Source organism: Diprion similis, chromosome 3 (assembly GCF_021155765.1).
Source record: "Diprion similis isolate iyDipSimi1 chromosome 3, iyDipSimi1.1, whole genome shotgun sequence".
In the NCBI taxonomy this organism is placed as follows: Eukaryota; Metazoa; Arthropoda; class Insecta; order Hymenoptera; family Diprionidae; genus Diprion; species Diprion similis.
In genome coordinates, this window is record NC_060107.1 from 3,853,929 (window position 1) to 3,876,002 (window position 22,074).

At 36.8% G+C, this 22,074-nt stretch overlaps 4 protein-coding genes and 1 long non-coding RNA gene across 8 annotated transcripts; 2 read left to right on the forward strand and 3 right to left on the reverse strand.

The window, feature by feature from the left end:
* Window positions 1-21: 21 nt before the first annotated feature.
* LOC124404331 (anaphase-promoting complex subunit 5) lies at window positions 22-3,471 on the reverse strand. The gene is made up of 11 exons (XM_046878381.1): window positions 3,176-3,471; window positions 3,049-3,098; window positions 2,551-2,927; window positions 2,316-2,469; window positions 2,057-2,238; window positions 1,813-1,926; window positions 1,601-1,730; window positions 1,210-1,512; window positions 996-1,117; window positions 609-876; window positions 22-538 (listed from the first exon to the last, which is right to left on the reverse strand). Exons 1-11 carry the CDS (start codon window positions 3,294-3,296, stop codon window positions 167-169), a joined length of 2,193 nt encoding a protein of 730 aa, XP_046734337.1. The 5' UTR covers window positions 3,297-3,471; the 3' UTR covers window positions 22-166.
* Window positions 3,472-3,531: 60 nt separating this feature from the next.
* Window positions 3,532-9,006, forward strand: LOC124404367 (sorting nexin-16). Of its 2 annotated transcripts, none has more exons than XM_046878451.1 (5): window positions 3,532-3,809; window positions 4,013-4,303; window positions 4,465-4,773; window positions 4,908-5,035; window positions 8,878-9,006. In XM_046878451.1, exons 2-5 carry the CDS (start codon window positions 4,028-4,030, stop codon window positions 8,906-8,908), a joined length of 744 nt encoding a protein of 247 aa, XP_046734407.1. In that variant the 5' UTR covers window positions 3,532-3,809; window positions 4,013-4,027; the 3' UTR covers window positions 8,909-9,006. The 2 variants fall into 2 exon arrangements, with proteins under 2 accessions (XP_046734407.1, XP_046734406.1); XM_046878450.1 differs by lacking the exon at window positions 8,878-9,006 and adding an exon at window positions 5,199-6,457 and having other exon boundaries at window positions 3,533-3,809.
* LOC124404347 (b(0,+)-type amino acid transporter 1-like) lies at window positions 7,503-11,618 on the reverse strand. The gene is made up of 3 exons (XM_046878412.1): window positions 11,407-11,618; window positions 8,849-10,147; window positions 7,503-7,603 (listed from the first exon to the last, which is right to left on the reverse strand). Exons 1-3 carry the CDS (start codon window positions 11,501-11,503, stop codon window positions 7,542-7,544), a joined length of 1,458 nt encoding a protein of 485 aa, XP_046734368.1. The 5' UTR covers window positions 11,504-11,618; the 3' UTR covers window positions 7,503-7,541.
* A 1,824-nt stretch (window positions 11,619-13,442) lies between these two features.
* LOC124404327 (roquin-1) lies at window positions 13,443-21,872 on the forward strand. 3 transcript variants are annotated; one of them, XM_046878370.1, is made up of 16 exons: window positions 13,443-13,594; window positions 14,383-14,545; window positions 14,638-14,842; window positions 14,924-15,142; window positions 15,245-15,420; window positions 15,530-15,863; window positions 15,949-16,189; window positions 16,266-16,435; window positions 16,534-16,787; window positions 16,884-16,991; window positions 17,053-17,264; window positions 17,351-17,478; window positions 17,575-17,713; window positions 17,941-18,016; window positions 18,144-18,332; window positions 18,416-21,872. In XM_046878370.1, the coding sequence occupies exons 2-16, from the start codon at window positions 14,384-14,386 to the stop codon at window positions 18,533-18,535; spliced, it is 2,733 nt and encodes a 910-aa protein (XP_046734326.1). In that variant the 5' UTR covers window positions 13,443-13,594; window position 14,383; the 3' UTR covers window positions 18,536-21,872. The 3 variants fall into 3 exon arrangements, with proteins under 3 accessions (XP_046734326.1, XP_046734328.1, XP_046734327.1); XM_046878372.1 differs by having other exon boundaries at window positions 14,638-14,839; window positions 16,522-16,787; window positions 16,887-16,991; window positions 17,366-17,478; window positions 17,947-18,016; XM_046878371.1 differs by having other exon boundaries at window positions 13,444-13,594; window positions 14,638-14,839; window positions 16,887-16,991.
* Window positions 17,103-17,663, reverse strand: LOC124404381. Its single transcript, XR_006929000.1, has 2 exons — window positions 17,556-17,663; window positions 17,103-17,464 (listed from the first exon to the last, which is right to left on the reverse strand). It is a non-coding gene; the product is annotated as an uncharacterized LOC124404381 (long non-coding RNA).
* Window positions 21,873-22,074: the final 202 nt, after the last annotated feature.

Here is a 22,074-nt window from a genome sequence, read left to right on the forward strand (position 1 = left end):
TTTTCTCTGGACAGTTCCCTTGGCTCCAGAGTTTTGGATAATTATTCAACATTTTATATAAATTAAACCGTAGCACTAAATAATGAAATATGTATTTACAAAAAATCGAATTTATTATCACAGCACAAAGAATGTTTTTGCTAAACATTTAAATACGTAAATTTTCCTAATACACTGTAATAGAATCCGATTTTGTAGGGAACTGCATGTCTAGCTGACGATATTCAAAGGCGCATTGATTGCGCTCGGCTTTAGAATCGAGTTCGTGATGCAAGATGCTTAGTAAATACAGAACATTTTTCACTCTGCTAAAAGACTCGATTTTGTTAAAATGATCTTTGGCTTTGCACAGGGATTTGACAGCATTTTGAAGCGCTGATTTCCTCTCGTCTGCGATGCTTGATACTGTCGTAGCTAGCAAGCATTTTGCATGAAGAACAAATGCTCTTCCCTGGTCAAAACACCCGCCGTGGCTGAGTACCGGTATTATAGCATCGTTGACTAACTTCATTGCCTGACTCGGCATACCCATTACAAGCTGCAATAATAATTTATTGATTAAATGGAAAGGTGCAAGATATACTTTCATATTATGTTTAGAACAATACCTGTATATTAGCAAGATTCATTTTTATGATGGCTTGCTGATACGAGAGGTGCTTGCTAGTCGCTATCTCCAGTGCCGTATTCAAAATTGCAAGTGCATTGGTACCAGTTGTGCCAAGACCAGGGAATCTAGAGGAGCACATCACCTGACTGGATAAAATCATAACTCGCACTTGATTCTGCGGATTTAAGTTCTTAGTTTTTTCAATATTATCAATGAGCTCCATTATCCTGGGGAAGTCACCTTTGGCAAAAGAAACTTCAGCTTGCCTGGAAAATTAATAAATTACGAGTTACAATAAACTCTGCCCAATGATTTTTTTCCTTGCTAATTTTCACTAGCCTCAGTGGTTTCCTTTCTCAAAATTCAGCTGCTTACAATATTATACCTAAATTTGCTTTCCAAAGGATCTATGCTAGAGATCTGTTTAGCTATGGCTTCTGCTTCGCTCCATTTTTCATGCCTCATTGTCCGTGTGAATTTGTGCATTTGTTCACTGATCATCCATATCTGTGAATGGTAGAAAATGATATCAACAACCGTGATTTCGCATGACAAACCGAATTTTAGCAACTAATATCGTCTGATATTTAAACTTTTACCTTGCTACTCGGTTCGTTTGGAAATCTTTCTTTAGCATGATCCAACACCACCTCAGCCAAAACGTATTCACCCAATTCGACAAAGATATTAGCTACGTTAACCACTGCCTGACACGTCGACGAGCCGTTAAACATCTGCTGTTTTTTATCTCCAGAATTATGCAATAGTAATAATTGCGAACAAAGCGAAGACATCTTTGTCTTACCATAATATGCCCACAATGCCGCTTTCTCTGCGTATGACATCGACATTAAGTCGATCATCGAATGTTGGCAGTTGAGAACATCGGATTTTACCAATGTCTGAGAAAGTGAGAAACAGATGTATCCAATGAATCATGTTCACACTGACGTATGCATGGTTTGGAGTTTGCAAAAACTCTGAACGTACCTCGAACACTTGAGGTGGATTTTTTGCCTCGATCGCGGAGTAATGAGCAGATGCTATCAGGCCAAGACTGGTTGTGTGCGTAATACCTAGCATGCTGGCCTTGCCAACAGATCTTTCGATGAGTTGTCCTCTGTGTGAAATAAAACCAAGTATTAATATGTTCAATATTTGCAATGAAACGAAACTGTACAGCTCAACTATTTAACAATTACTTTTGTTCATCGATTAGATGATACATCCAAGAATGAGCGTGCTGTAGGCATATATTATCCCCAGACTCTTGTGCCATCATAATTGCCTCCTTCAGAGCTGCTAAAGCAACTTTTCTGAAACAAAAAACAATGGAACAGCCATTTTACATTTATATGTAACTATAAATTAAAGACTGGTAAAAATTGAGAGCCGTGAATCGAATAAGGAACTAAATTATACAATAAATTGCTAAGAACGTCCTACCTGTGGCCAAACTGGGCATGAAGAGCTGCAAGATTTAGAGCGGCGTATCTGAAAGTTCGAGTTCTGTCTTCGGATGTGGCTCGAATGTCGAGAGGTGCTAGTCTGTCGAAACAATGATACAAACTATCGACAGCTCCACAATATTCGTTCACCCGCAGACAATTCAAGTAGCTGAGGTAATGCTAAAAGATATACTAATTAGGATAATTTCAGAGTCTAAGAAAAATCAGGCAGTGAGGCTAATCGAGTGAATACTCACAGCTTCCGCATAGTACGGACTACAGTTGAGCAACTCTTTGACAAGGGCTTGCAGTTCCACTGGCGGCAGTGCTTTATGCTCGTCCGTTTGAAGAGCAAGAGCTTGTTGGGCAACCAGTAATTCTGCCTGCCGTCCTCCCCAGACGACATCTTTTCTAGAATTAGGACAGACTGATAGAGTTAAATTTGTTTGAGTATTAAGAAATTAGTGATATCTTGTCTCTTTGAATTCTTACTGATTGTCCAAAGGTTCGTCCATTTTATGTCCCATCGACAGTCCCAAGTTATCCATTTTATACAGAACTTGCCAATATGGTTTGAACGACTCGTACAATGCAACTACTTGATGAAACGTTAATTTTTCAAAGGATATTATTATCCGTCTAGTGTATAAACCGAGAACTGAATTTTTGTTCAGAGCTGGATGCGCTACGCAGTGATCCAATGGCGTGTCCATCAGACGCATGAGACTTTCTGACAAATCCAATAAGCCCTCGACTCCTTTGTGGTATAGTTCATCCAGCTTGACCTCGAGCTGTTGGGCGAAACGCTGCAGTACATACTCTTCGGAATGGAGAAGGTTCAGCAAGCTTCGAAAGTCTAGGTCCGGCGACTGAAAGAAAAGCAGACTTTATGCTAAAGAGAAAAGCCATCGATAAAGCATGAGAATATCCCGTCGAACAGATGTGCTTGTAGCAAAAGAAAAATAGGAGAAAGAATAAAGCGGTGAATACCTGAATCAGTTTCAACGCCAAAACGCAAAAATCGCGTCTTTCTATTATCGCTAAAACATAAAATAGGGTTTTTGAGTACACTGAAATCCAGCAAAGTTTGAGTTAGCAGAGTACGGACAATTTTCACCTTTTGTAGGTTCGTTGCAGTACTCTTTGATCAGCATTACAACTGCTATTTTGTACGGGGTTAAGGTTTCCTTTTGACATTTTTTCACATTTGTTCCGATATTTAGTAAGTCTTTATTCATTTTCACCGATTTATATATACTAACGTTTGCGTTCAGATTAGAGGTTAGGTTGAGTTAGGTTAGGGTTTTTATTGACACACGCGTGAACTTGTCAAGCCCGTAACAACTAGAGTCCCTGTTTTATCAACGGTCGATATAAAACGTTGGTAAAACAGGGACACTAGTTTAATGAACGACTAGAGTCAAGGCTTATGATTGTTGTTGCGTCTAATTTCCATCAATTCTCCATCCTATTCTCTCTACAAATGACACACCGCATACGTCAAAACTTGAAGCTCAATCCAGATGTATGTACGCGATGTGATTCAACAAACATTGTTCGATATTTCGTACGATGTACGATTCCTGAAATTCACTTAATAACTGTCTAGAGTCGTGACGAAATTCTAGTTTATAAACTTCCCCATTTTGTTGCTGGTAACTGGTTACTCAATCCAATCGCTCCGTTAATTAGAACTAATGACTTGTTGCGAGGTTAGTTTTCGTTCTGAATAAAACACTCCGCCCTAATAGGTACGTATGTATCAGTATTGTTCTGACTGTTTTACCCAGCTAATCATCGCCCCGATCTAAACTTCCTCGAGCAATCAGTGGAAACGAATAAAGTGTCAACACTTGTTAGAGTTCAACACTGTTTACGTATTCTGATCATATCTCACAAGCACATTTGAAATATCGAACCGCGCTCTTATGCTTAATGTGTTTAATATCCACAGCTTACAACTCTGAGAATGTCCAGTTCAGGTAACAGCGTCGGTTGCGTGAGTGAGGTCACTCTAGCTATTAGTAAAGAGAGGAGCTCGCAGCCTGATGCCTTGCGAACGATCGATAGTCCAGACTCTGATGGATCTGGTCATTCCAACTCTTTCACTGTACAGAGATTCAATTATCCTAATCAGACCAGTCCTAACAGGAACACCGAAGCTCGGTATCAACCCTCGTCTAATAGCGACTTGAGAATACCGATCGTCGGCTACGAAGTAATGGAGGAACGAGCGAGGTTCACGGTGAGAAATGAAACCTTATCTATAAACTGCTTGGTTTGGTACAATAGTGGCCCAGGATTGTTACTGTCATAAATTATCACGAAACCGATGTAAAACACTCTAGAAATTTATCAATCAATTCTTGTTCCTATTGTGTTATTTGCCCTGTGGTATACTTACAGGTGTACAAATTGCGCGTTGAACCAAGACTCGGAGAATGCTGGTTCATTTTTAGAAGGTATACAGATTTTGTTCGACTTCTGACGCAGCTGAGAAGACAGAAAGCATCGACCTCCCATTTGTCTTTACCACGAAAGAAATGGCTGGGGGATAATTTCGCACCTAGCTTTCTCGAAGACAGAATAAGAGGGCTACAAGACTTTGTAAATGGTATTTTGAACAACACTATTCTCATACAAATACCATGTGTGAGAGAATTTTTTTGTCTGGATGAACCACCTGCACTTTCAGACACTGTCGAGGAATCTCGAGTAAGCACTTTTCGGATTATTCGGCCACTGTCTAATTAAGAATATTGTGGCTGCTGATAAGAATCCTGATTTTTATTTTATTTATAACTGAATTTTTACGAAAGACTCAAACTGAATTATCTGATGATTTTCAGGCAATTTTCGAGGCCCTGGAAGACACAATTTATCATCTACGACAGCAACTTAGAGAGAGAGACGCTGCTTTAGCTATGGAATCAGTTAGAACTAATGAACTTCGACAAAAACTACAACATATCATAAGGTAAGTAGGTAAATATGTCAGAATCATTAGACGAATTATGTTGAAAATTTTGGTTGGTGGGGAAAAAATGCAGATCCCAAAAAATTACGAATACACAGCATATTCTTACAAATATCCGACACACTTCAGACACTCTTTAAACAAAAATTAATTTTTATTACAGTGTGACACAAACATGTTCAAAGTGTGGGACCTCACAACCATTAGCATCAATTGATTGATGTTAATTCTATTACCAATTACCGTGATATTTTAGTAAGTAAGTGTTACGTTACTGTTTTTCGCGTTATGGATGATTAAAAATAATATCTAGTTTTTATACTATTATTATTATACGTATCTGGTAGCCGAAGGTACTTGAATCTTTACAAGAATTTTATATCGGAGTCCACCTATACAGGAAGCGTTGTTATATAAATTTACACGTGAATAAGTATATTATTATTATTGATAGGGGTTTCCAATACATGTTGTTTCAAGAATACAAATTTAATCTGTATTCGTACTCGAAATTTTTATTTAGAAGACTGAAGATATGCAATACGAAGGCTTACTTCCTGTACATTGCACCACCATAAATTTGTCAATGAAAAAATAACTCAGTCGCAACAGGTTCATTGAACTTTACAGATCATATCAAATTCGCGAACCTGTTTTTAAATATTTTACAAATTGATGAAATAAAAGTGAAGATGACGGCATAATACGCTCAATAATGAAGAAAATAAATGCGAAACCCTATTTTTCTGTAACGTTATCATAGAATTAGAATTTATAGAAAAAATATATCATATTATAACATATCTGAAGTGAAAATTCTCGAGGAAACAATATCGTTATAAATGAAAACTAGCAACTTGAAATGGAAAGTTATTGCACGTAATATAGCGGTGATAGGTAGTTCTGATAGCAGGCTATGAGGAAGTGTATCACTTTTCGAGACAATTGAATATTTTTTCTTGTTTTTTAGCTAGCTTAACTCACGACCATAACTTCCTATTTAGGATAGGAATTATTTTATTTATTCAAATTTTATAAAAGTTGACTACAATGAATTTTTATGAAAGATAAACACAAAAATCACACTAGTTTTAATCTACCTTAACCAATTGTTCTTTATTGTCGTTTAAAAAATTCAATAAAGTATCAATTATTCGTTTATGGTAAGCAATGGTCAAATGAAAAATGAATATGAGTTTTATTGAAAAATTTGTGGCATACAAATTGCAGTAACAACTTTCATGGTTTCAAATAACCAGCACTAGTCAAAATCATTATCTACTCGGCATAAATCACACGCTGTGGTAACGCTTGACGTATGCAGCTTATTCAATTTTCCTTATAATCCCAAAGATAGTAGATATATTTTTTCACTTAGTTATTTTACGAATAAAGTTGTGTCATTGGATACGAAAAAAATATCACGTTTGTACAGAAAAATATCAATTTCCATGCAGGCGTTACTTCAATTTAAAAAATGCATTTGATGATACATCATTAGGATAAACTATCAAATGATTATCTAGTATTTATCTATTTTGTAAATCTGGTTATTATTCCGTATGATTTACCCGATATGGGACCACAAATAAAATTTGTACTTTATAAACTATAATCAACAATTTATATGCCTTGTATGCCTCAAAGATTTTTATTTACATGTCAGTGTGAGTGAGCTTTTCACAGTTCTTAAATTCTATGAAAACACCTTTATAACTGAATTAAATCATGGAAACAATACTCGGTGATTAGTGAATTAATTAAGAACTATCTGGCAAGTGGTAATATTTATAATCTGAATATGAATAAATAAACGAATAAGATTTATTTTTATACATTTCATAATCGAGGTTTGATATAAGGTGTTATAATGCAATGTTTTTGTGCCTTGTGAAATATATTCTAATGCTACTTTGTATGGATGAAAAAAATGACCATCAAAAATTCTTAGCCTTATTTCAATACGATCGGTATAAAAATCAAGACGGTTTTGTACTAAAATATTTTGCCTTTGTCTTCTAATAACCAGCATTTAAATAGCAAAAAAAAAAAAAATAGAAAAATAAAACCACGAGAAAAATCGAGTATTATTATGTATAATGTACGATATCCATGCTGAAGTATGATTGAATTGTCAATAAAAAATAGATTCAAAATCGATGTTTGGTCATGATATTTTTACCCATTCATCTTATATCCGCACACAAATAAATTTTCCTCCGAATTGAACAAGTGTTTAAATAGCAGTGTTCTCTCATCACACACGTGTATCAATGAAATGATTACCTTAAAATTAAACATAATTAACTATACCTTGATAAATAATCTTATTTCTTCGAGCTGATGACTATTATCGTGTGGCACACAGCAAATCAATAAGTTCAGCAGGCAATATATGATATTGTCACTCCAACACTCTTTAATCTCTTTTGCATCTTTCATTATCGTCATTTTGATCCACTCGAATCGGTCGTCAAGTAATACAGATTTTTGTAAAATATTTTAATCAGTCTTTTCTATCCGGAGAAGCGACTAGGCACAACACTTGCACTGCATAGGTGAATTTATCTGAAAGAAAAAATTTATTCAAATTAAGGGAGCATTTTCATGGCTGACAGTTTTGCAGTCTCCAAAATATCTCAGAAACGGCTCAACCGATTTACTTCAAACTAGAAGACAGACAGCATTGATAGTAGACGGTCTATCTTTTTTGTGACAATGCAATTTAGATTTTTTTTCGCTTCAGAGAGAAAATGGTAACCATTTGAATATAAAATTGGATGTTTCGTCCTGTACTTTAATTTTTTCCATTATCGAAAAATATGCCGCTTTAAGAAAAAGTGACATCGTGGCAAAGAAGATAAACTCGATGTTCAAAGATACTGTCTCCAAATTCAAAGTATAGTTAATCGGTTGAGCCGTTTTTGAAATATCGGGGACCCCAAGAACCATATCAACGAATGATATGGTTTACATTAAGTTGTCAATAATAATGGTTTCTGTTAATTTATCCTGATAAAAAGTGGAATGAAAAAAAATAATACACAAACGAAGCTCGATCTAATTCAAATTCAAGTATATGTGAATAATTGGTAGCCGAGATATAAATTCCCAACATTTTCACCCACATTTGTAGCCTTCTTTAACGAAACCGAAATGAAGCAATCGGAAGATATCGGAAACCAAACGCAGTTACCGGAGTTTATCATAAGTGGAATGAAGCTTTTACAAACGGTCAAGATTATTCGAAAATTTCGCTTTGCTTCGGTATTGGGATTGTCACTTCGCAATGCGTCATCTGGTGAAAAAAAATTAAAGTAATGCAACTAGGCTGACACCTGACCGTTGACCGTATTTTTCGCGTGTGGATGGTAGAACAGGTATATTATTGATTATGTTCAATAAATTTACGTGAAATCAGTAATTTGATTACCCAAGAATAATGATTTGCATTCATTAAAGTTAAAAACTTAGGTTATGTGGTGATAAAATGGCGCCAACAACCAGGCTCTGACGTCATGAGGACATTGTCCAATACTACGCGTTGATCCTTATACTCAAATATGAGGTAATTGTATCAGTTATTGACCCTGTCCCAATTATTGAGCTTTTTCAGTTGTATCTGTATTATCCTCAATACTAATATATCCCCAAGAAATGAATTTGTAGTTTCGAACCTTCTAGTAATTGGTTTCAGTCATCGAGACATTCCAAATTTGTGCCGTCGATTCATAATTTTACAAAATAAAAGGGTCAATAATTGGATTTAAACATTACCTTATATTCCTTTGAGAAAACCATCGAAATACTTACCCAAAAACTTGTCGTGTCTCTTCTTGTAGACGTAAGGGTAATGAACCCCGATTCCAATGAGCATGAAAATCCCGGCAAAAGCATACTTGGGGGATGGATCCTTGACGATTGGCATGATCGAGAGGAACAGCGAAATGCAAAAGACGAGCCAAGGTATGGCGATCGGGACTTTGTAGGGCCTCGGTGCGTCGGGTTTGGTGCGACGCAGTACGATGAGGGCGATCATGGCGAGTCCGTAGAAAAACCAGGTGAGAAAGCTGGCGAATTCTATGAGGGCGATCACGTCCCCGGAGACGATGAATACGAGGGTGATCAGCCCTTGGAGCGCCACCGCTGCGGCGGGGGTCATCTTCTGTATGTGGATGAAGCTGAAGACTTCCGGGACGTGTCCCTGCTGCCCAGCGGCGTAGCAGAGCCTCGAAACCCCGAACTGCATGCTGAGACCGCAGCCGAAGGTGGCGATGGCTACCCCTAAGGGTATGGCGAAGCCCAGCCAAGGGGGGAGAGCTCTTTCGGCCCAGAGAACGGCCACCGCTGGAGCGGAGGACATTTCGGGTACCGTAAGAACGGACATGTACATGAGGTTGACGGCGACGTAGAGCAGCGTGACTACGGGAACGGATATCAGGATGCTTCTGAGGATGTTGACCTCGGGCCGTTTTACCTCCTCGGTGACTATCGAGGCCGCCGTCCAGCCGTCGTAGGCCCAGAGGCCGCTGTAGAAGGCGAGGGCGATATCACCCGGGGAGCGGGTCGTGCCCTTGAAGGGTTCGTTAAGGAGATCCGTGCGGCCAGATGCGAGCCAGACCAGCCCACCACCGATGATGAGGACGCAGACGCCGATCTTGCACATCGTGAAGATGTTCTGGACCTTCACGTAGAGCTTGACGCTCGTTAAATTTATAAAGGTCATCAGTCCGAGGGCAGCGATGCTCAGCAGCAGTATCACCTTGTGCATCGATTCTTCGGGCACGTTTACAATGTAGCTGGAAAACGGCTGCACTATGTACTCCGCGAAGGTCAGAGCTACCACCGCCACTTCTACGGGACGGAGCGCGAATACGAAGACCCAAGAGCAGAGAAACGCCGGAATTTCACCCAAGTATCGGTGCAGCGGGGTAAACGCCTCGACGAAGTAAATGTACTCTGCTCCTGATCGAGGCACCACTGTACCAAGCTCCGCGTAGCCGAGGGCCGCCAGCAACGATACCATTCCACTCAGGGCCCAGATTATTAGGCAGAATCCTACCGATCCTGATCTCTCAAGGGCGCTGGTTGGCGAGACGAATATTCCTGAACCTGGGAAGGATTTAACGAAGGGACAACATGAGAATTCGGTTCTAACTTGCTGGTTAACCTTGGAACTGGTTGAATAATTTAATCCGTTCACGTCTACTGGAATAATGCTATATATCGTCTTCACGTGGGGTCTGGATTATACTAATTGTAAATACATATATATGCTACCACATGAATGACAAGTTCAAATGTACGGAGATCCAGAGAGTTGCGCATCGATAGATTAGTCGTTTTAAATATACGGCTTCAAGATAACGATTAGCTTAACATTTCGAGATCTGTCTGGTAGAAAATATTTGCAATTGATTCCTAGATATAAGTTTAACCGACGATTCGCAAGTATGTTGAAACTTATCACGTCTTGCACTTGTGGATATGTATAATTGCAGAGTTACAGCTACGATGATAAGTATCAATAGCACTTTTGTCCAATGACCATGTTTATTAATGCATTATGCAATTGATATCGAAATGAAAAAAAATTATCAACGGGTGTTGAAAAAAATTTTATATTATGATTTAATAATGTTGCGTTGTGTATTAATTAATTGTAACAGTATGTGGATACATAGCTGCAAGACTTTGTACACAAGGTTGCACAGACGTCAGTAGCCCTTGACTTACGATTAGCACTATATAAATTTAAAACATTTCGTTGATATTACGAGCGATTCTACTGATTGTGAAGTCTTTTTTCACAACCTGATTCACTTCCAATTTATTGATAATATCTGTACCTGGCGTTTGACACGCGCGATATCTTGACTTATCTTTCCGTGACGTGATATATGTAAAGGACTTTCAAGGAATTAGCATTTTTTTAATAGGTTCAAGGTAAATATTTCTACATAAAAATCAAGAGAACATAAAGAGAGCGAAACTAATCTCGACTTGGAATTTTGAACAAAGTCATTACACAACAGTATTTTATTTTTATCAATTTTACTGTCAGCAGCTTTCTAATTTAGTTCTCATCATATATAAACTCACAATTCGGCCATGAAACGTACTATAAAAGAGAACTTGATAATCAAACGAATGTTTGAAATGTAAATAATAATATTTTATTACAGTTTCACAATTCAACGATTCATTATACAATTCGGTGGCTTCGCGCCTCCAATTTAAAGAACGATTATGAATGATCAGGCATCGTATGCGTACTTCATGATCCAACGAACAATTTATAATCTTAATAAAAATCGAAAGGGATACAATGAAGAATTGATTTTCAAAAATCGAGAATCTGATTTTCGTACCAATCATAACAGCGATGATCATGTTAATGGCGCTGAATAATCCCAATTCTCGTTTTAACTCCACCTTCTCTTTATCCTGTACGATAACGGGCGTCATTTTGGCGTTAAATTATTTGCTATTTAAATAATAACAAACAAAAAGACACGATATATATTATTGTTATGAATGAATTAATACACAACACTAATGTGACAAGAACGAATAAAAATGTGCACAAGCTTGCTCTGCTAGCACAAGCTTTGAACTACGATTCGCAAAACGCGGAACCACTTTGCTCAGCTTGTGTATTTACTCGTTATCATAAGGGGGCTGTACTTTCAGTTACGAGCCAATAGTAGTTGGATTATATCGGATCATAACTGGACTGACACTGACTCTCATACCATGTAGTGTCAAGTATTGAATAATTCATTATTATTTGTAGTTCCTTTGAACTCAAAATCAAATCGCGTCTGCATTTTTTTTTGTTTTTCATTTTCTCTTCCAGTAATGAATGGGGCAAAGAGACGATCTGACTTTCCGATGGAGAATTAATAGAATTTAGAAATATTTTACAAATTGGGTGAAATTTTCACTTTGTTTGCAACTTTTAGTGAAAATAATTGCAGAACACTTAAACTATCTTTAATGATGGACGCATATTATGTATAAGAATGCAGTTTTGAAGTTGTGGAAAATTTCATAGTTTTTCAAGCATATTTCACGGAAAAGGAGGTCTCGGGTTTTATTCCCGAAGTATTGTTTCAGTTAGCCTTCCCCGATCATTCGAAATTGCGATTTGCTGATTCTTGGTTGCATCATAGATTTATTCTCAGATATCGGCAGCGATTTGGCATCGTGTGCAGATGTATATGTGTGAACGCAGTATGCGATCGCCGCAATTTGCCGTCCAAGAGTTTGTTCTTCCTTTTTTTTCTCTAGTACTCGAGATAAGATATTAGTTGACGACCGTCACCACAGACGTGCCGCAAGACTGAACGAGAGTCGAAGATGTTGAAAACCGATATACAACAAGTTTAATAGATTTGATTGTCAAGTTAATCCTCGTGGCGTACGTTTTATGAGTGTGTGTCTCTCAGATCACTGTAAATGATATATAATATTCCATAAACTAACGAATTATGTAAAATGTGCGACCAGCTCGATTGATAAACGTACGGAAGCACGCATACAGGTGTAGGGATTAGTCATGCAATGAGAAACGTTATCGTCGCATAAACATCTCGGTGCCCGTTTAAATTTATGCCTATAAATAAGAAAAGATCTGAGGCCAGCGTGACGCTTGTGTTGTATGGACACCCAGTTTGCACGCAGTTTATTAAATTATCTTGTCCTCGATATCGACCTTCGAAGAATTCTCCTACTAGGTCTCGAATTCTTATTTATCTTGCAGTAACATTGGGTAGGATTGTCCAGCGCTCAATTGCGTACATCCTCAGCCGATATATTGATTCTATCACTTTTCATACTGTGTTGTATGACTTTAGTGTATCGTGCACCCAGTGGGTTTTTAATTAGCGTACAACGTCCTCAAATTGGATCTTTGGTTACATTAATTTGCATTTACTGATTCATGCTCAGCTATATTTTGTGTACTTTGAGTAATCCACGTTTGTTATTCAACGTGAAACATAATTATTACTCCTGGATATGATCTTGAAAATCTGATCGGCAAGGTTTGATTGATTTGAATGAATTTTACGTGATATCTGTATTTTCTATAAGCAACTTAACCTTTGTAAATTGAAAAGAATATAATGCGGATTGATTTGTGGATGAAAATCAATCTAAAATCATAATTCGCTTTTGTCGGACTGCCGCACTCTTTTGAATTCTTGAAAATTTAGCTGGCGTCAATTATTTCGCGGTTGTCAGAGGAACCTGATAGCCACACGCAGTCGGTATTGTCGAACTCCTTTCGACTAGGCTGCACAACAGAAACTACTTTATCGATCGAGGCAACGTACAGGACCACGATAAGTAGAAATCCAAGTGTGACGTCATCTCTTGGTACGTTCAAGTACTACGTCAAAAATTGTGATTGATGGAACAAGAAGAGAAAAAAAATAAAAGAAACGAGAGTACTACATGTCAAGTTTTCATCTGTTCGTGCTGCGATGGCAGAATAGCGAGTTTGAAGTAAATTATTGGTTAATGTGATGTTTTGTAAAGGTAATAATAAGGCAAGTAAGTTGTTCATTTATATTCAACAGCTTTATAAATTTCCTTATACGTAAATCTACGCATTTGGTCGACGATGACACTTTCAACATGTTGTTAATAAAACAAATAATTTCTCGGTTATCACGGAATGAGAACGACTCATTTTTCTTTTTTGTCCTTCTTCTTTTCCTTCTCTTCTTTATCAGTACCCTACATAGCCTCTTCATTTTCAAAAAACAATTAGCAAAGTATCTAGATTGTATTTCCGTTCTATTTTCCCGTATTTTGTAGCTGGAAAAGAAAATGGATTAAGTGTCACTTATTCAAATATTCCAAGGTGATTACTTTGATCCAACTGAACTCATATGCACACCTTATATACACATTTCACATACCCTAACAGCCTTGTACTTTTCATATCCCAACAAAGTTCAGTCCATTTACCAGTCCCTAGTTCTGGTCATTATCCAGAAATTTTTCACAGCTGCATGCAACGTATTCCAAATCATCAAGTTCTGAACTTTAGATTTGGTCGATGAAGAATATCTTCAAAGAACTGCATAACACATTATCTTTATTTAAAGTATACTCAGATAATAATCTCAGATCAAGAAATTGGTCAAAATTTTGTGAACAAGAGAAAAGAGAAAATTTCATCAATCTATCGGCGATTATTTAAATTGATTTACAAAGATGACAGCAGTAACTGTATAATTTGAAGCAACGCTATCTGTTACATTTCGCCCGATCAAGATTAAATATTTTTGTAAACCAGTTGATTTACAATATTCAAAACTTAGGTCATATTTCAGAATGCCAATACAGGCACCTCAGTGGACGGAATTTCTCTCCTGTCCAGTTTGCCGTCATGACTTTGACGCCACCCAGCGTGGGCCAATATCATTGGGATGTGGCCACACAGTCTGTCGCACTTGTCTCGCGAACCTTCAACGAAAGCAATGCCCATTTGACCAGGTATGTATTTCTTTGTATTATATTGCATAAGGAATCCACAAAAATTTACCAAATTCCAATGAATCTCAAATTTATCTTATTGTATTTCACAGAGCGTTATAAACACCGAAGTAGAAAGGCTGCCTGTGAATGATGCGCTACTCCAGCTCGTCGGCAGCCCGGTTTCTCCTAATTCTGGAGGAGCCCATCTAAAACTTGTGCCTATCGAAGATCACGCCCATTATTTAGCCGCCAAATGTTGCATCGAAGAATTGGCGCTCTACCTGAAACCATGTCAGGCAACGCCAGCCACAGGTGATAAATAAGTTATCTCATTCTAAATTGATCTCTATTGAGGAATGACCGTTGGAGTATAACAATTTCTCATTGAACCGACAGGAATGGGCCTTGTTTCTCGACCCATGCAAAGAAAGTTGGTCACATTGGTCGGATGTCAATTAGTGGAGCCAGAAGGACGTGCTCGAGCAGTGAGAGCCGCACGAAGCTTGGGAGAACGTTCTGTAACAGAACTGATTCTTCAACATCAAAACCCGCAGCAGTTGAGCGCAAATTTGTGGGCCGCTGTGCGTGCTCGGGGTTGTCAATTCCTTGGTCCAGGTGAATTTTCATGATTTGTTTAAAAAGGAGCACTAAATTATAAGTGAAGATTTAATACTTACAAAAGAAATGATTACTATTATTATTCTTCGCTCAATGTAGCCATGCAAGAAGAGGTACTGAAATTAGTTCTCTTGGCACTGGAGGACGGTTCTGCTCTTTCTAGAAAAGTCTTAGTCATGTTTGTAGTCCAGCGTCTGGAACCCCATTTTCCCCAGGCTTCAAAAACCAGCATCGGACATGTTGTACAACTCCTTTATAGAGCGAGTTGCTTCAAGGTATAGTATACTTTGATGTATTTGTCATTGAGTTTAACAACCCATATAACTATACACTGTAAATTTAGAGGCAATTAGTGATTATCTTTGTGAATCCATTTCAATTCAGGTATCAAAACGCGAAGGTGATTCCTCGTTAATGCAACTGAAGGAGGAGTTCAGAACATACGAAGCTTTGAGAAGAGAACATGATGCTCAAATAGTTCAAATAGCCACAGAGGCAGGCCTGAGAATTGCACCTGACCAGTGGTCCGCCTTATTGTACGGGGACACAGGGCACAAATCTCACATGCAAAGTATCATCGACAAGCTTCAAACACCGCAATCATTTGCTCAAAGTGTACAAGAACTTGTTATCGCACTTCAACGCACACCAGACCCGGGTCAGTTAAGTAGTCTTAGACCACAGTTGGAATTACTCGCTTCAATCGATCCGAGCCCAGGTAATAACTGTTTCACATCTATAGTTAACAATTGTTTGTTAGAAAGAAAAAGGGGTTCAAAATATTTTTATTATTCATTCAACAGAAACCGAGCCTCCAACGTGGATTGAATGCCGTGCGTCATTGGAAGCTGTAAAGACGGTCGTTGCTGCACTAGTAGAATTTATCCAGCAGCATGGAAATCGAAAGCCACAGGATAGTACTCACACCGCAGGTCCCGGTCAACCCAAGTACAAAGTCAGTATGTGTCGTGACTTGGCTTTGAGAGGCTCTTGTCCTAGAACTACAAGTTGCACTTTCGCTCATAGCGACCAGGAACTTGATAGGTGAGCAATAATTATAATGGTTAAAGATGTTGAAATTTTCTTCACAAGTGCGTAATAATCACTATACTTGTTTCAGATACAGATCAAAGAATCGAAAGTTAACCGTGAGATCAAGCCTTTCATTGTCAAACAATTCTGAAGCAAAGATAGAAAAACTGGGGGTAATATCGAACAACCAAGGATTTAAACAGTGCGACGATACAGTTTACCATTCCGGCAAACCTCACGATAATGGTCTTCGTGAAAGTGAGTACTTATTTGCATATTCATGTTTCAGTGTGAAGAAGAGAAATTTTTTCGACGTTTTTTACACCCGTGTGTTGAATTTTTAGACTTTAATTCAGGGACAAAGGTCAGCCCTGCACAACATCCTGCGGTTTCAAATGACAACAACTTTGTCGGATCTATGCCAAGTTATATATCACCTCCAACACAGGCTTTGCCACAGGTGCCACCTGCTAAAACTGTTGACATGCAGTATTCGCAGTACGTTATGCCTGGGCCACCTGTTGAATACAATTCTCCAAACCTACCCATTTGGGATCCCTCGCAAATGACGTCTACTGTACCCAACAACGTGCCTAACAATAATAAGAAGGTGAATAAGTTCATTTTGCTCGGAAAAAAACTTACTTTGTATTAAAAAAAATTCTCACTATGGAGTAGAATGTAATGAAGAGTTTATTTCCTTTAACAGCGATCCGTGGCAAAAACTTTGGCGATGTTGCTCCACCGTCGTATGGAAATAATAAATCAACTGGAAAATATTGTTGGAAAACAGACTACGACGCAGGCGAAAACTGTACGTAATCTATTTTTGATATTAGAAGCTTGTTAATATATTAAGATTAATCATTTTATAGAATAACACCACGCAGGGAGATCCGTTGACATCTAATTTTTCAATATGGACAAACGTTTCTGGATCGCAAGTATCTTCATCATCCAATATAAATCATGGAAATAATTTTCATCACTCTGATTCTATATTGTTGGATGGTGAATTCGTACCATTCGATGTCCCCCCAGCCAGCAAGTATGGTCCAATTTCTCGAGTCTCGAAACCACTAATCAGGTAAAAAATATACCACACAGTACCGCTTGCTGATTATGATATGTCAATGATTAACTGAAATGTTTGTCGCTCTTCTGTACTAATAGTCAACGTCAACACAGATCGCCAAATCCAGTACAAGCTACGACTCTATTTGGAGAAGGAACACCATCTGTACCAAGACGACCAATGCCTCCAGTAAGCCCTGTGACATCTTGGTACTACGGACACCAGCGTAAGTATTCAATGCATTTTACAGAATTACCGTGGCTCGGCTTAAGTTACAATGAGAAAATTTGTCACATTTATTACGTATATGATCTTGATTCAGCGTATGCAATGGGTGCAAATACTGGAGGTCAGCCTGTGCCAAGTTCTGCTCTTGGAGATGGGTACATCACAATCGGTCGAGGCATGCCTGAAACAACATCGCAAGTACAACTAGCACGTCAGGAGTCTATGTCAAAAGAGTACGATGAGATTACTAATATTTTATATGCTTTTGACAATTTATTAAGGGATATGTAGAAGTCAAAAACTATTTTAATCAACGCCAGTTGAAAACTTTGGAAAACTAACAAATCTTATGAATTCATTTTGTTCTTAAATTTGGCAATTTGAGAAGAGCGAAAATATTCCTTTTCGTAATTTGCCAAAAAGCAAAGAAAAATCTTCTCATACTCTGATCATTGAAAAATTTTAGTTTGCTATTGGAATCGCAGAAAGTGAAGCAACAATTAAAGCATCTGGAAAAAAAGATTAACGATTTGAAGGTAATTATAAAGCTACAAATTGTATAATTGGCATCGACAATTCAACGTAATTTTTAAATGGCCAATATTCCAAGTAACACACCGATAAATCTAGTTAAATTACCAATAATCAAATTTACGTAAATAGCTAGCCACACAGGGAGCTGCTTTCAGTGAAGGTGAAAGATTAGCTCAGGAGTTGCAGATGATTGAGGCAGGCATTAGGGAAAAAGAAAGAGACGTACGGAACTGGAGTCCATATGGTATGTCGTGGATTCAGCCATCGAGTAACTTGGTGCAGAATCACAACTTGAACAGGGAATACCGAGCTGATGAAGTGAGTTTTCAATATACTATAATTTCCTTACACTTGTATCTTAGATTACGGATTAATATTATTCGGAAAATGACTCATTGCAGGAAGATACGTACGAAGCTGGAATAGCTAATGACATGCGGGAGTTGGAATTGCGTTGGGAGTTTGAGTTGGAGGAGCAAGAGAAACGTTGGTCGAGCGAAGAAGATAATATCAAGAAGTAAACAAAATCCCTGCAAATATTTATTACCCAATTCCTCAAGTTGCGATGCCATTTTTTGCTTCGAAATGACCGTGAAATCAATAGTATTTCATTTTTTCAGTACTATTCTAGCCGCCAAGGAAGCTAGCAATGTAAAAGCAGTTGGAAGTTTCGCGAGATATTAAAGTTACGTTAACGGTATATTTTGAAACAGAAACTTGAAGTATTTTTATAATCGTAAAAAGTAACATATAATTTATAGTGATAAAATGATTTTTAGAAACTCGAGGAATTGGTTACCTAGTATTTGAGTTCCAACTCATAGGCGAATTATAGATTGCCAAATAGTCATGAATAGTGCATATAGCGAGTAAAAGAAAGATTGTTTCAAAAACAACTGAGGAGATGAAAATGGATTTGTTAAAATTTAACAGAAGTTAGCGTCAGTGTTTTATAAACATGACAAACTATATAGCATATTTATTTATATATTTGCACAACGTGGCAAAATATTATATCCATATATAATATTATATATCGCTACCATAATATTCGGGACGAATAATAATCAACCTGATGATAGGTAATTAAAAAAAAAAAGCCTATAGGTACATATAAATGTTATACATAATGGGAAATAACACATTTTATGAGGGAATTTGGATAGTTGGTGTCATTATAAATTATTCTAGTTATATAACCCATCGAGCGAGCGTTAACTCTCGTTACGAAAAGTATGTAGTCGAATTTCCACACCTTGATAAATGGTTTTTCAATTTTCATGGTGCCTTTCGCTAACCCAATTAATTATGTTCAACAAAAGTTTAGCAAAAAAATCGATATTATCCTTTGGAGATACCATCTTGCGCCCAATTCTGTTTGTTCAACGAAACACATCCAATATTGAGCTCCAGAGTTTTTATTTTCATATCAATAATAAAATCGTAAAGTTTGTATAAACAGGTCAAAAGGATATAAAGATGTTTTTCGCTAAAAACATGGTTGTGGAACCGACGAATATATTTCGTGGAACAATATTGTGTTATTGGACAGGCTTGCTTGTATATCTGAGAAATGATAAACCATGGTATGTATCTATTGCGATTGGGTTGCTTCTATTTTTATGAAATAATATATAACCTAAAGATAATGTTCCAGTTTTATTGGAAGTAACAATAGAGAATTTTACGAAGAAAAAAGAACTCGAAAAAAATATGGTTCTTGGAGGTGGTCTTTCTAGCCTTGAATTACTATATGTTATTTTTTATACATTTGTAAGAAAGCGGCTCTGTTCAAGCTTATAGTTTCGTATGTAGGATACATAAACTCTGAATCACGAATTTGTAATTCGTATAGTAAAAAATATTAAGCAGTGAGCCTGAACATAGTTGTAGTCTACTACTAAAGAGAATAGAAAAAAAACAACAAAAAAAGAGAGAGAAAAATAATATAGTACAGTGAATCGCAAAGGTTTGATTCAACGGATGAACGATACTTTTATTTCTTATAAGCGTTAAGCTGTTGAAAATGATACTTGCACTATGAATGTAAGAAATTGTTACAATGCGACGTTAATTCGTCAACTTTAAAAGCATAAATTGTGGGCGGATAAGCCCATGAGCTTTTTTCAGACTGGTATTCAATCACAAGGCATATTTTATACTTAATGCAAGACAAGAGAAAAAGTGGATTAATTGAAATTGAAATCTAGCTTTAGATTTAGGAAGTCATATCTAAAAGCTAGTACTTTTCATTTTTAGAATGACATGAAAACAAGTTCAATTACAAGTATCAAATTTGTTGTCTTCAGGGAGTACAATAATGCATTTATTTCAAATATCTAATTCACGTACACATTTGACGGTGTGGTTGGGTATGTTTTCAAATCAGTAAATCAAATGCATAAATTTATACACGTGCCTAATGTAATTCTATAATTCTATAATGGTAAACATATAAAAAATCAGTATATCGTTTCGACTGAAAACATTGAAATGTGGAAATTTAGAGATACTTATGAGAGGATATATTTTTGCCTTTCGTATTATTCGAATTATCACATTTCTCTGTTGCCCAGTTAGTAAAAATTTGCAAGAATGTATCCCCTCTGACAGTACAACATTTTGCATACCAATTATACAGGATAAAGATGTAGATATGTTTTATGAATTATTACACAGCCTAAATGAACTATTCTACAAATACGTCCTTAACTTTCGTTGGTAATATAATGTCAAACGTCTTGTATGAGCCTAATGTGAAAATTAATTGACAAGTGGAGGACCATAAAGTGTCCTACCAAACTTTTAGATATGCTTAAATTTCATTGAAGTTTTTATAAATCATACTTGAAATTGATTTTGATCACCAGTCACGCAATTTATAACAGAGATTCGTTAATGTCGCTGAATTATTTATACGAAACTGTAAAAGCTTAGTTTATGTTGTATGTGCAATTTTGTGATGACTGTCTCGTCTTCATCAGTTGTCATTACGTTTACGTAATTTCTAAGAAATTCAGCATAATCCCGAATTAGTAACATACTGAGATTCTCGTTTTCGTTATCAATTTTCCGTTTTATCACAGTAAACACTTGTCGTAGGAAATCTAAGTTTCCATGCATCTAATACTTACCACTCCTTTTTGCTAAGTTGTAAATGTTCATGATTTTATAAGTTATATTCTATATTTATATTCTATCGTTATATTTTTTAAACTGAGCTCCCACATTTTCGTTATGACATAGCATATATAAAGATATACCTATTCTATTTATGTTTGATTTTAACTCTGATATTGGTAATCAGACGTGAGTTATCAATCATCTTTGTTGGCAAAAATATCCGATTCGTTTGCTACTCTTGTAAATGATTTTCTCCGTTTAATTCAACAAAACTCGGTGCTAACTTATAATCCAGAAAATTCCCGTAATCTCTATTGAAAATCAAATGATATAAGAAAAGATTAGCCATTCCAATAAAGATGCATAATTTTACACCTATGTAAACCAAACTCAGATTCGATAGTTAGCATAATATTCTGTTTAATTTGCAAAGAACAAGCAAACGAAAATAGGAAGTAGAAATACATGTATTCTTCTTTTCGATCGTTTAGCATAGAGTGGAGTTGAAGACGTGAATAAGGAGAAGGGCTGTGTACAATGGGAAGTAATAAGTGCAACCGGACTGTTTGTGCAAGCTTCGGATTAATTACATGTTAAACATGTCACTATAATATGTATGATGATACGAGCGTACCTATTGTTAACGGTATGAGAAACCACATACAATCTATACAGTAAAAGTTCTTTGTTTGAACATACAATAATAAAGTAATAAATTAAATATTATTATACACATATCAGTTTACATATAATGCATGTAATCAGCACACTTGGCAATGCTCAGAAAACCATCATAGTATTACTGCATGTTAAGAGTTTTCAATTCTTACACATGAAGTTACGTTTACGAATTTTGCACCGCAAAACAAATGTGTGAACGTCAAGTCTTCAGATTTTATGCAGCACTTTTCTTATTTTGTAGTTCAAATGCTCTCCC

Coding starts and splice junctions, on each gene's coding strand:
- LOC124404331 (XM_046878381.1), bottom strand. CDS start 3,296: ATGAATAAAGACTTACTAAATATCGGAACAAATGTGAAAAAATGTCAA. Junction 2,928..3,048: donor TGGCGTTGAAACTGATTCAG/GTATTCACCGCT, acceptor CTTTTCTTTCAG/TCGCCGGACCTAGACTTTCG. Junction 2,470..2,550: donor GACGAACCTTTGGACAATCA/GTAAGAATTCAA, acceptor TCCTAATTCTAG/AAAAGATGTCGTCTGGGGAG.
- LOC124404367 (XM_046878450.1), top strand. CDS start 4,028: ATGTCCAGTTCAGGTAACAGCGTCGGTTGCGTGAGTGAGGTCACTCTA. Junction 4,304..4,464: donor AGGAACGAGCGAGGTTCACG/GTGAGAAATGAA, acceptor GTATACTTACAG/GTGTACAAATTGCGCGTTGA. Junction 5,036..5,198: donor AAACTACAACATATCATAAG/GTAAGTAGGTAA, acceptor TTTTTATTACAG/TGTGACACAAACATGTTCAA.
- LOC124404347 (XM_046878412.1), bottom strand. CDS start 11,503: ATGACGCCCGTTATCGTACAGGATAAAGAGAAGGTGGAGTTAAAACGA. Junction 10,148..11,406: donor GATCATCGCTGTTATGATTG/GTACGAAAATCA, acceptor AATCCTTCCCAG/GTTCAGGAATATTCGTCTCG. Junction 7,604..8,848: donor GAGACACGACAAGTTTTTGG/GTAAGTATTTCG, acceptor TTTTTCTTTCAG/ATAAATTCACCTATGCAGTG.
- LOC124404327 (XM_046878370.1), top strand. CDS start 14,384: ATGCCAATACAGGCACCTCAGTGGACGGAATTTCTCTCCTGTCCAGTT. Junction 16,190..16,265: donor AGCGACCAGGAACTTGATAG/GTGAGCAATAAT, acceptor TACTTGTTTCAG/ATACAGATCAAAGAATCGAA. Junction 17,714..17,940: donor CAGGAGTCTATGTCAAAAGA/GTACGATGAGAT, acceptor ATCATTGAAAAA/TTTTAGTTTGCTATTGGAAT.